This window comes from Haliotis rufescens, unplaced genomic scaffold (assembly GCF_023055435.1).
Source record: "Haliotis rufescens isolate VD_foot unplaced genomic scaffold, xgHalRufe1.0.p SCAF_8, whole genome shotgun sequence".
NCBI lineage: Eukaryota > Metazoa > Mollusca > Gastropoda > Lepetellida > Haliotidae > Haliotis > Haliotis rufescens.
The window spans coordinates 45528479-45542647 of NW_025964372.1; the positions used below are offsets into that span (position 1 = coordinate 45528479).

Below are 14169 nucleotides of genomic sequence, written 5' to 3' on the forward strand. Positions count from 1 at the left end.
TGTAAAAAATAATACCCGGCAATAGCGATCAGCTGCTTCGCTAGATTCCAAGAAAACGTGCGTACAGCTGATTGCTGTGTCCGGCTTAGTTTACAAGAAAATACACAAGGTAATCTTAATCCCTGGATATAAAACAATGCCTAGCAGAACAAAAAATACAATTTAAACGGTAAATCAACATGTCTGGTGATTTTTTATCTCAAATTTCGAATTTGTACTGACCAAGTTTCTCATCACCCGTTCGTTTGCCGGACTTCGCTAAAGGGGTACGGTGTAATTTTTTTTCTGCGCTTGGTATTCAATTTTTTTTTCTCCAAACTTTTGAATCCACTAGAGGGGGTGTGCGCATTATACATGGGTGCGCACTATACTCAAGAAATTACGGTAGGTGGCTGAGTGGGTTAGATCGCTGACTTTGTGCTGGCAATTAGGTGCCTCACTCTGGCAGTGTGGGTTCGAATCCCTGACGGGACTCCACCCCCAAAAGTACTAGAATCTGTAGTTTACTGAGGAAGTGTTATCCCAAATATAACACTGGTTACTTTTCAAACTTACCATTGCATTTTTAATGCTGCCAAGTATATTGGTCCTGCATGTGATTGTCACTTGACTATGACTATGAACTAATAATGAATTATGAAATTTCAACACAATTAATCAAATTAAAATCAGATCTTTTACTCCAATTGGAACTTCTCTGCTTTAAGATCTGAGGACACCGCCATAGAAGGTCGTGACAGTGAACACTGACCAAACTTTGACCAGAGTCTGAGCCAGACAATCCAGTGATTGACATCATGAGCATCAATCCACGATGACATTGTCAGCCAAGTCAGCGAGCCTGACCCCCCGATCCCCTTAGTCATCTCTAATGAAAAGCATAGTTGCCTTTTACGGCAAGCATGGTTTGCTGAATTTTACCCCGAATCATCACAGGTCTACAGATGCACAATGAACAGTCATTATGTTCATTGTGGACATTCGGGAAAGTTTGTTTTCAAGATACAGAAATCAGGAATGTTGGGCTTCACACATTGTACCCATGTCGGGAATCGAACCCGGGTCTTCGGCGTGACGAGCGAACGCTTTAACCACTAGGATACCCGACTGCCCCTATCCTCTGGAAGGGCTGTCAGAACTTTGTGTAGAGAAAAATGATACCGGAGTAAAGATCTGATTTCAATGCAACTGAACACAATGCACATCTCACCTATCAAAGTTTCCTGATTCTCTTTTTGTGATGCGGACCCCGGACACCACGGATTTCACTGAAAGAAAACATCACGTGATCTTTACAACAAACAATGATGACATCAAATACATCACACGGACAACCTGTCCAGGGCAGTGTTGTAGTTGGAAATTGGAATAAATTTTACCCATTTGTAAGAAATGTTTCAAAATGAACATGTTTCATTTTATATGACTTCTTTAAAAACTTCTGTCATTACTGTCCATTCCTAATTAACAGGTTCGACATTAACACATCAATGCAGATAAAGGGACACTGCTTTGAACAAAATTTTAGTTTTATCCCAGCAGTTATGGTAAACTACGTTTATAACGAACACGCTTATAACATACTGAGTGAGTGAGTGAGTATGGTGTTACGCCGCTTTTAGCAATATTCCAGCAATATCACGGCGGGGGGACACCAGAAATGGGCTTCACACATTGTACCCATGTCGGGAATCGAACCCGGGTCTTTGGCGTGACAAGCGAACGCTTCAACCACTAGGCTACCTGACCACCCCTTATAACATACTGACTGATATAACAACTGCTATTTGGTCCTGGCCATTTGCTGTATATATGCTCATAACAAACGCAGTTATAACAAACTAGAATTAGTGGTCCCTTTGAGTTGGTTATAAGCATAGTTTACTGTATATTCCACATGTCAGCTTGACAGAGCACTAAGTGACTCAGCTTGTAGATGTTTGTTGTTTAAGCTGCAGTAAGCAACATTCCAGCTCATGGTAAATAAATTGAGTTTGACCAGACAATACGTAACGGTTTAATGCCAGTTTAATGGTACTAGCCTGTGATACCATGCCACAGTTTGACAAGGATACCCACTCAGAAACATTTATACTGACTCTGATACCTCGCCAGCCAGGGTAACAATAATGTCCCTTTTTCAAATCTTTTGGTACGACGCGGACAGGATCAACCAACGACAGAGGCTCCATCCACTAGGCCACAGAGGCGGTTTTAGTGCTATTAAATAATCCTATTATATAATCAGGATAAGCTGCAAGGTGATCAGCAGATCCTGGCAGACATAACCCTGCATAGCATATTGCAGCACATCTTCCCAAGGCAAGGAAGGTCACCGACTCCAAAAGTAAGGTTTCCACTTTTCTGAACTAGGATGAAATTTCTGGGCTCTATCGCCGCGCCACCAGTAACTTTCATGAGTAATGTCCCTTCCATGTCCCCAATTGACCAATCAGATTCCACCTCTCATATCACTTGCATTTGCTTAAAACAAAATGGTGGCACCCAGTGAAGATGATCTGATAAGTTGATGGTGCACATGTGCATATCCTGCAATCGATCGAAATCTGCACAGCAGTTTATGAACCAGATGTTGATTACGTTACACAATTTTGATTGGACTACACAGGCTTGTTACTCTAGCCAAAATATAACTCTAAAATTGCAGCCTTGTTCGGCAAGGGTGGGAACTGGACTTATATAGTCAGTTAATTCCCTTGCCTCAGGAAGATGATTGCAGCACCTAAGAATAAGACCACGAGGACAATCTGCAATCTGCAGTGTTACCCAATCATCAAATGATTGGCTGAATGTTGCTTTTAGCAATATTCCAGCAACATAACTGCAGGGGACACCAGAAATAATCTTTGCATAGAGAACCCATGTCAAGAATCAAACCCAGCTTTCTGTGTGAGGAGCAACTGCTGTAACAATCGCCCTACTAGTCATTAAAGTTTCACACATAATGAGTCAGTGAGTATGGTTTATTCCGCTTTCAGCAATATTCCAGCAATATCATGGCGAGGTACACATGGTACACCAGAAATGTGCTTCATACATTGTAACCATCTGAGGACATGAACCCGAGTCTTCGGCATGGTAAGCGAACACTTTAACCACTAGGCTACCCCACCACACATAATGACACATGAAAAATCACTCAAAAAGCTCTAGGAACATGGGAACATTCTTATAGAGGGCATGCAAGAATGTCCACCAAGCTGCAGGAATAATATCAAACAAACAAAATAATGAGATCAAGTTCATGACACAAAAAAAGGTAAAAATGGTGCTGCAACTTCTAATTCATAGCTTAACCAATGACTCAGAACAAGCAAAACCAAAACAGAGGGAACGAAGAAATCAAAACATAAACTGCAAGCTCTGCAACAAACCAAATCCAGAGATAATGGAATTTGCTGTCTACAAACTCAAATAATAATCTACAAGAACAATATGGTGGAAAAGAACCATTTACAGGACAACTAGTTAACAGGAAACCAACATACCAACACAGAGGTGAACCCTCTGTTAAAGTACGCCTCATACGCTGCAGGAGAGAAATATCACAAATTGTTATCAAATCTAGACATCTGACTGGCCGCACAACATGTTGTTAAAAGTTGTGTTCAGTCAAAATATACACTCCCTGGGATTGTGAAATATTATTGTGCGTCCCGAGGATGCAGTACATGTATATTTCATTCTACGTCCACTCCCTACATTTGAGTGTACTGGACATACAAATGTGCATCTCGTAAAACCCTGCACGCATAACACATATTAACAATATGTGTAACAAAACTTGGTATCTGTATGTTTTAGTACTTGTCAGGAGTGAGTGAGTATGGTTTTACGCTGCTTTTAGCAATATTCCAGAAATATCCGTCGGGGGACACCAGAAATGGGCTTCACACATTGTACCCATGTCGGGAATCAAACCCGGGTTTTTGGCTTGACGTCCGAACGCTTTAACCACTAGGCTACCCGACCGCCCCGTACTTGTCAGGAAGACAGTTTTGTGACCTCAGTTGCATGATGAATAAATGAAGAATAAATGAGTGAAATACAAGCTTGTGTTATCCCAGTGCTGTCTACCTGGCCAGTAGAAACCCATTCAAGTTGGTGTATGTGCAGTGTTGGAAATAGACATTGGCCCGTAGGCCTGAGGCCAACAGATTTGTGCTCGGGCTGATAGTCTTAAATTTCAGCAGTTTATTTAAGTTATTATTTATCAAACATTATTTAAGCAATGTGATAAACATAACTTCCATATTTATATTTGTTTGTTTGTTTGTTGTTTAACGCCACACTCAGCAATATTCCAGCTATATGACGGCGGTCTGTAAATAATCGAGTCTGGACCAGACAATCCAGTGGTTGACTTCATGAGGATCGAACCACGCAATTGGGATACGATGACATGCATCAACAAGTCAGCGAGACTGACCACCTAATCCCATTAGTCGCTACGAACAGCAGGATTAGACCTTTCAAATGGTGTAGGCCAAGTACATGTAGTCGCAAAGATATTTTACAAGTTGAAAATTTCCTGATAAATGTATGCTTTATCTTTCACCACCGAGTCTTTGGGAACTTGGTTTAATAGCATTAAAAGCTATGGGTTGACTGGATGTGTTTTGTAATTTATATTGCAAGAGTAGGTCTTCCTGTTTCAACTTAAATGTTTGGGCCTACAGTTTTTTCCACTGGGCCTACAGTTTTTTCCACTGGCCCTACAGTTTTTTCCACTGGGCCTACAGTTTTTTCCACTGGGCCTACAGTTTTATAAATGTGCTGGCCCTTAAGGCTCTGAGTTTACTCTGCTGAGTTTCAGACACTGTGTATGGGTGTATTCATGATGCTTGTCAAGTCACAGATGACAGCTGAGGTGTAAGTTTTGTTCTCAGCAATATTCCAACAACATAACAGCTGCCTGTAAACAATCACATGTGACCAAACAATCCAAAGATTGACATTGTGAATACCAATTCACAAATTTTGGGTACGAAGATGGGAGACCAACAACCCAATCTATTGAGTTGCCTCTTACGAAGCAGGGCATGTTGATGGGCCCAGTTCTGAGGATGGACTGGCAAGTCACCATCAATAAATGCTTGACAGTTGTTAAGTTTGTTCCAATTGTCATTAATAGGGTTAACAGGAAATATCTAGCTGAACATAGGTCTAAGGATGTTCAAGATTTTTCAGTCTGTAAAAGGTGAGGTGAGGTGAAATTGAGTTTAACGTCGCGTCCAAGATTATTGCACTTATATAGCGACATGCATGCACATGTGTGTGTGGCTGCTTGTACTAGTCCGGACTGATGCCGATTTATAGTGCTAGCACACTGAGATACCATGCCGCAGTTTAACATGAATACCCCACTCAGACACAGTATACTGACTCCGAGCCGACCAGTCCTTGTTTTAGCCCCTTAATGCTGAGCGCCAGACAGGGTAACAACAAGTACCATCTTTTAACGTCTCTTGGTATGACGTCAGTCTGTAAAAGTCCTCCAGCAATTACAATGACACACAATCCACATCACATTACACATCATCCAATGATACAACCTTCGAAATACAAAAAATGTCCTCAATGTTACTTACGTAAGCAATATGTCATATTTGCATAAAAAATCACGTGTTAATAGTGCATGGACCAGAGATTGACAATTTGATCAACGTCCATGTACGATGTCAGAGGCAGACCAGCCATTAGAATACCGTAGTCGACGTAATAAGCAGCCCAGGGTGCTCTCAAAATTAGACATAGGGGGCTCTTATTAGAATATAATTTTGGTGAGAAAAAAAAACAGAGTTGAAAGATTGTAAATTTCATGGTTTATGCTGACAGCCTGAAATGATATAAAAGAAATGTCGGTGCGTATTATACACGACAGATATATTTTCTAGAATTTAATTGCCCATAATTAAGGGTGCATATAACACACGGGTGGTATTATACACAAATAAATAAGTCTTGTGTTCATTGATCAATCGGAAAGGGTGCTAATTGGGATTGTTCACTAGCCAATATAATAGCAAATATCGCCGTGGGCACTTATTAGAGCGGGGTGCTTATTACATCGAATACGGTAAGTTGCCTCTTACAACCAGTGTAGTTTCTTCAGGACTAATTCTAACCCAGAATCCCCACGATGCACTCTTACTCTATGAAGTAAACAAGAACTTTTGCTCTTACTGTATTGGTCCCTCCCAGCTTTGCGTTTCTTGAGGCATCTCCAGATGATGATGGCTAGGAGGACGAGGAGGAAAATCCCCCCTGTGAGAGCTCCGGCCACAATCACTGGCAGGTTTCGCCTGGAGTTCCCACCAGGGTCAGTTAACAAATTAGTAGTTGTGTTGACAGAAGCATCTGTTGATATGTCAGTAGTTAGTGGGGGAGGATCATCTGTCAGAGTCTCGGTGTCTGTTCAGGAATAAATAAGTAGCATTGATATCAACATAATAAAGAGATTGAAATATTTGTTAGTAAACAAAGCATGGGCAAGACAGATTCTACCAGTCCCTTATACAAGTCAGCAGGAATCTTCTGGCCCGATATTCTAACATGAATCTGCAAAATACTTGATTCTGATAGGTATATCAGAGGTTTCAAATCTCAATAACCACCTCTGATTGAAACAGCTGATTTGAAGACTGCATCACTACTGCATGTTCAGTGCAAAATAGAACTTAGCATCGTTAAATCTACAGGTAACCAAATCTACATTGAAAACACAAGTGTGTTTATCTCCTAATTTCAGCTTGATAAACAACAGAAGTACAGCACCATCAACAATATTAACAACAATAAATGTCTGAAATATTCACCAGTAACTAGAGCATGAGCAATACATCAATGACTTGACCCTCAAAATAACTGAATGAATGAGTGAGTTTGTTTATTTATTTCCTGTTTTACGCTGCAGTCAGAAATATTCCCCTAATAACCAACACGCACAAATCAGTGGTTGATATCATGAGCAACATCCCATGTCATCACTGCAATCAATGGACAACAGAGCGTCCTATTTTAACCCAGGCAGTGTTGCTTAGTGAGCAATAAATAATTAAGTCTGAGCTGGCAAACCAGTGACAGAAGGTATGAGAAACTATCCAGATCATCACAGGGTTAGAAATTAACACTACCCCACAAGCCCGGGGTTAGTGAAAATTCCTGTGAGCTAGCACAAATTTCCACACTGGGGTACAATGAGACACAAGCCAAGACAGCCCCTTGTTAGTCAGCTTTCATGACATGTATGATCTATTCTAACCCATAATCCACACAAGAATTTATCTAAATCTACTGTAAAACGTGAAATTAATGCGTATCCAAAAGAATGCGACCGCTGGCCCCTAGCCAAAAATGCGACTCAATATGAATGCGACACCCCCCTCCTCTCAAGCATCAGTGGATTTATATCTAAACAAATTGTCCTCTGTCAGGTTTACAGGAGAATCCTCACCTTAATCCAACCTTACATTAATCCAATCACACACCAAATAGCACTGCTTATTAGCGCTGAGTAGAGTACTTCAGCTAAAACAATACGTGCGCGCTGGCTCGTGTCGGCCTTTGATGTAGTTACAAAGAGCAAAGACACCGTGTTGGGTGGCGTCTGTCTGGACTTGCAGGTGTGATCATGAGTGAGTAGAATGCTTGTCTTGACCCCAGCAGTGACAATTCACAGGATGTGGAATACATAGTTGTTTGTTTTCAGCGTATGTCTAAGTTGGTATTTCTGCTATCCAAAATGTCTTATTGTTGATATAAATGCGATGTTTAACAATGCGAGCAAAGACCACTCGCATTTTTCGAATTTAATTCATGCTCGCGTTAATATCAAGATTTACAGTATCTGTTTTTGAGTCCAAGGTAGACATAAATTTTGAGATCAAGAAATGGACATGGGGGTCCCCAAGAGAGTTAACTGACTTTAAAATTCCAGTTTCCATCCCTGCCGAACTAGGCTGGTATTATAGAGTTATATTTTGGCTGGACTAACGAGTCTATGTATAGTCCAATCAAAATCGCGTAAGGAAATCGAAATCCGGTTTGTCAACTATCGTGCAGATTTCGGTCGATTGCAGGATTTGTGAAGCATGTGCACCGCCAACTTGGCGTCAGTAGATATTTTCAAATCTTTTCATGTTTTTATCAAGGTGCTCACGTGATTTGATGTACTTTGCTATGTCAGACCTATTTTATCACAAAATAGATCTTGATTATTGATCCGATTGCTTGACTGGGCGCCACCATTTTTTTAAAACAAATGCAAGTGATACAAGAGGTGGAATCTGATTGGTCCATAGGAGAGGCATAGAAGGGACACAAGTCGTAAAAACCACTGGTGGCGCTACGATCGAGCCCAGGAATTCCAGCCTAGTTCAGCAAGGGTGGAAACTGGACTTTTATAGTCAGTTAACTCCCTTGCCTCGGGAAGATGGAGGGGTCCCGGGCAGGCGACATGATGTACTTCATTGGATTTCAAAAAAATGTACTGATGTCATATCAAGGCAATGATCAGATGGGATTTCAATGCCTGATTGCAGACTTGGTTGGTTGGTAGGTTTGTTGTTTAACGCCGCACTCAGCAATATTCCAGCTTTACGACGGCGGTCTGTAAATAATTGAGTCTGGACCAGACAATCCAGTGATTAATATCATGAACATCGATCCACGCAATTGGGATCGATGACATGCATCAACCAAGTCAGCGAGCCTGACCACCCGATCCCGTTAGTCGCCTTTTACGACAAGCATAGTCACCTTTTACGGCAAGCATGGGTTCTACCCCGGAATCTTCACAGGTTCCTGATTGAAGAAAACAAACTAGTGGCACTCTGAACTTTCTTACCAGAACAGACGTGTTAGTCATGTGTAATATGAGAGCTGAAATTGATAAATTTCTGATTCGAACAGCTGTACTGTTTTGTGACTTGCATTGTAGATTATTTCGCCAATTCTCAATCTGTATGTGCAAGTATGGAATATTTCCCATCCGGCAAAACTCTGACTAGACAGTCAAAAAATCTGCAGATGATAACCTGTGACATGATAACCTGTGACATGATAACCTGCAACAAACAGTTACATACATGTTGTACTGATCACAGCATACTGGATAGGCCCCTCCCCGGCAACAGTTGCCGCGGTAACCGAGACATTATAGACAGTGGCTGGCGTGAGGTCAGTGATGGTGGTGTTCTGTTGGTCTGTCTGATATGATTGTCCTTGACCTTGGTGACCGACTGGAAGCCCTGGCAAGACTGTAAAGGAGACAAGTATCAATTGAAATGGCAATCTCATTAAAATCAAACCTTAGTCCTCGCTACCGCTAAACAAAGATCTGAGGACATCCCATTACGGGTCACGTCAGACCGACGTTTTGCGAACTTTGACCGACCAAAGGAATGACTGACAAGAAGTCGACATTAGCCAATCAGAAGGCAGCTTTCTCATGCATTACGGCACTAATTTCAAATTGGCTACTACACTTCGAAACATATTTTGAAAAATATTCGATTAAAAAGTTGAAACCTGAACAAAAGAACATTCTGGAATGGCTAAGAGATGGTCTAGACAGTATGGGTTCAGTCGTTAAGCCCGTAACTATCATCCGGAATACCCCGTGTTAAGGTTTTTGACGATGCATGAAATGAAATCACATTCCGACTGTCACTTTCATGATCTAGTAAGCGACGCTCTGATTGGTCAGATGAAAGGTCGTTCTAACGTGACCCCTAATGGGATGTCCTCAGATCTTTGTTTTGTGATAGCGAGAACTAAGATATGATTTTAATGAGATTGTTGAAATGGGGACGTAGTGGAGAATTGCTATGCCAGATTTAGCCTTACTGCCGGCATATCACAGCTGGGGACACTGTGATGGGCATAGAGTATCCACTTTGGGAACATGTACATATACTCACCAACAAAAGAAACGCAAATACCATACATGTTGGTTAATATTTGAAGAATTAATCATATTCAAGAAATTTTAGATAGCACAAACAATCAAACTGGTATGTTTTGTGTCAACCGACACTCATGAACGCACACAAACATCTCTACAGTGTGTCCCCAGCCCATACCCACCCTGCACTGTGTCCCTGGATCTCTCTACTGGCGTGTTCCCCACACCAACATATCTACAGTGTCACCAGCCCATACCCACCCTGCACTGTGTCCCTGGAGCTCTCTACTGGCGTGTTCCCCACACCAACATCTCTACAGTGTGTCACCAGTCCATACCCACCCTGCACTGTGTCCCCGGATCTCTCTACTGGCGTGTTCCCTACACCAGCATATCTACAGTGTGTCACCAGTCCATACCCACCCTGCACTGTGTCCCCGGAGCTCTCTACTGGCGTGTTCCCCACACCAACATATCTACAGTGTCACCAGCCCATACCCACCCTGCACTGTGTCCCCGGATCTCTCTACTGGCGTGTTCCCCACACCAACATGTCTACAGTGTGTCACCAGTCCATACCCACCCTGCACTGTGTCCCCGGATCTCTCTACTGGTGTGTTCCCCACACCAACATATCTACAGTGTGTCACCAGTCCATACCCACCCTGCACTGTGTCCCCGGATCTCTACAGGTGTGTTCCCTACACCAACATATCTACAGTGTGTCACCAGTCCATACCCACCCTGCACTGTGTCCCTGGATCTCTCTACTGGCGTGTTCCCCACACCAACATATCTACAGTGTGTCACCAGTCCATACCCACCCTGCACTGTGTCCCCGGATCTCTCTACTGGCGTGTTCCCCACACCAACATATCTACAGTGTGTCACCAGTCCATACCCACCCTGCACTGTGTCCCTGGATCTCTCTACTGGCGTGTTCCCCACACCAACATATCTACAGTGTCACCAGTCCATACCCACCCTGCACTGTGTCCCCCGATCTCTCTACTGGTGTGTTCCCTACACCAACATCTCTACAGTGTGTCCCCAGCCCATACCCACCCTGCACTGTGTCCCTGGAGCTCTCTACTGGCGTGTTCCCCACACCAACATATCTACAGTGTCACCAGTCCATACCCACCCTGCACTGTGTTTGTGGATCTCTCTACTGGTGTGTTCCACACACCAACATATCTACAGTGTGTCACCAGTCCATACCCACCCTGCACTATGTCCCTGGATCTCTCTACTGGCGTGTTCCCCACACCAACATCTCTACAGGGTGTCACCAGCCCATACCCACCCTGCACTGTGTCCCCGGATCTCTCTACTGGCGTGTTCCCCACACCAACATATCTACAGTGTGTCACCAGCCCATACCCACCCTGCACTGTGTCCCCGGATCTCTCTACTGGCGTGTTCCCCACACCAACATATCTACAGTGTGTCACCAGTCCATACCCACCCTGCACTATGTCCTCGGATCTCTCTACTGGTGTGTTCCCCACACCAACATATCTACAGTGTGTCACCAGTCCATACCCACCCTGCACTATGTCCTCGGATCTCTCTACTGGTGTGTTCTCCACACCAACATATCTACAGTGTGTCACAAGTCCATACCCACCCTGCACTATGTCCTCGGATCTCTCTACAGGTGTGTTCCACACACCAACATCTCTACAGTGTGTCACCAGTCCATACCCACCCTGCACTATGTCCTCGGATCTCTCTACTGGTGTGTTCTCCAGACCAACATATCTACAGTGTCACCAGCCCATACCCACCCTGCACTGTGTCCCCGGAGCTCTCTACTGGCGTGTTCCCAACAGGGACGTATGTGATGGTGTAGTGCCGCAACTCCCCGTTCAGCACCTGTGGGGGGAGCCACCATATCGATATACTAGTGTTGGTGGCTGCATGCTCCAACTGTTCCACAGGACCTGGAACTGACGGAACAAAAACACTGATCAGCTGGCCTTGTGTCTTACAGACTATATTCGGAATACTATGGTGATGAAACCTTTGTTATGTTGCAGGCTATATTTTTAATGTTATTTCGGATTGTTAGAGGCAGTTTATTAAGGCTCTCATAAAATAAACCAATTTTCTTCCAATACTGTTTCCTGGATTCAAGAGCAGAGCACTTGCCTCGGTCAAAACATTGAACAGTGACAAATACTGGAAAGTCATGAGTGCACAGGCTTATGTAATAGGGCCTCTTCGATTTTTTGCTGCCACATATTTTGACCCATTGTATTGCTTTTTATGACTGCATAGCTATCCTGTGTGTTTCAATATAATTTCTTGATTGAATGTTGATCGTGTGTGGTTATTTACCGATTTCACGCTGTCATTGTGTACATACTGACTTCAGGTTAACCGACACACTTCAAGTTGGGAATCAACACCTACACCATTAATAGGCCAAACGTTCAGGGGCCAACCATTTACTTTTAGGGGTGAGATTATTCAGTGATTCTGTTTGAGTCAAGACAATAGGACATTCCTATAATTTTGTCCACTTTTGAAGGGACATTCTCTTATATCATTACAAAAATGGGAAAAATTCTTAGACATTTTGAACAACAATCAGTTGTCCTAGAAAATTATCCTGAAAGACTGTTATTGTTTGAGACAGATAAATTTTCAGTCAGCGCTTCAAAGAGAAATAATCTCAAAAGAGGAGAAAGATAATTTAAATTTTCAACAAAGGTATATTTTTCACATTAGCTTGACAGATTCAACCAGGCCTTTCAACAAGTCATGTTCTATTTTCAGTCAGCTGCCTGATACTCACTGTCTGGGAGCGTCTTCACTTCTACTGGTTCCGAGAACGGACCTAGCCCTGGCATAACTTGCAGAGTGTAAACAGCAGCACGGACACTGTAGTCAGTCCAGGGAGTCAGCTGGCTGGAATACACACCACCATGATGTTAAAATAAAAAATAAATACATTCTAAAGAGTGAATTACTGTAGCTTCGTGTCCAAAAGCTGAAAAAATCACTCACAATTAAGCCATTCATTATGGCTTAACCCAGTTTTAACCCTCGGTAGAATTTATGGTATTTCTCGTCAGTTACCAAGGTATTCTGGTATCAAGAAAGTTGTTCATCCAGACAATATTTCGGAATACGCAAGTCTCTGGTTAAAGCAAGGTTGAACAACATGATAACTAGTCCCCACTAGACACATGACACAAAGACAGATCCATCTTTTGTCTTGACTTATCGCTCGGCTCGCAATAAAACTTTGGTAATTATCAAATGCTGAATTTTATTGAAAATATTCTTAATAATTTTTCCTTCAATAAGTTATTTCTTATGAATATTAGCCTTAAATAAATCCAGCACTTAAATTTTCTTATTTTGCCTTCTGGATCTTGCCTTCTGTAAACTTAGCAACACAACTTTTCTTGCCATATAAAGAATAATTTTGGACTTAGAATTAAAAGATATTTCATTCATTCCCTTTGATATGGTTGGTTAGTTGGTTGATTTGTTGTTTAACGCCACACTCAGCAATATTCCAGCTATATGAGGGCGGTCTGTAAAATAATCGAGTCTGGACCAGACAATCTAGTTATTGACATCATGAGCATCGATCCACGCAATTGGGACCGATGACAACCATCAACCAAGTCAGCAAGCCTGACCACCCGATCCCGTTAGTCGCCTCTTACGACAAGCAAAGTCGCCTATTACGGCAAGCATGGGTTGCTGAAGACTTGTCCTTTGATATGGATACCAAAGGAACCAGCAAGTATTTCTGTACACGCGAACTTGGCGATTGCTTGCCCAGAATGGAGCTTGAAGTTTTGAATTACAGGCCATCTGATCCATCTAGTCCCATCTCATGACCAGCATAGACTGGTTGGGACCAGCTCTAGCCGGTACCCTGATGGGGTGACAGCAGTGGTTGACGGTCATCCTACTGGACCTGCCTGATATTGACGGCGGTGTCGGAGATGTTGGTGATGGTGATGTTGCTCCATGCTGTGGACGTCCCACCCTTGTACTGTACCACACAGCCAGACAAGACAGCGCTCCACTCCCTCACTGGGGGTACCTGGCAGTCAACATCATGTCACAATCACGATATGCAACTCTGAGTCAATTAACCAAATATTTATTGTATATACTAGGGCTGTAATGATTTATCGTTACCTATGATATCATCAATACTTAGGAACACAATACTTGAATGGTCAGTTTGTGGGATTGTGATGCACTATAAA

General features: G+C 42.7%; 1 protein-coding gene across 3 annotated transcripts in view; it reads right to left on the reverse strand.

The window, feature by feature from the left end:
- Positions 1-14169, reverse strand: part of LOC124143566 (protein sidekick-1-like) — a 59235-nt gene that overhangs the window by 8142 nt on the left and 36924 nt on the right. For 2 of the 3 annotated variants that reach the window (XM_048389149.1, XM_046512584.2), the window contains 6 exons: positions 13876-14000; positions 12732-12844; positions 11719-11880; positions 9111-9281; positions 6208-6435; positions 1211-1268 (listed from right to left, as the gene is read on the reverse strand). In XM_048389149.1, coding sequence (XP_048245106.1) covers positions 1211-1268; positions 6208-6435; positions 9111-9281; positions 11719-11880; positions 12732-12844; positions 13876-14000 — 857 coding nt within the window. Of the gene's footprint in view, positions 1-1210; positions 1269-3509; positions 3551-6207; positions 6436-9110; positions 9282-11718; positions 11881-12731; positions 12845-13875; positions 14001-14169 lie in introns of all 3 variants that reach the window. The other variant, XR_006862303.2, reaches the window with a different exon arrangement.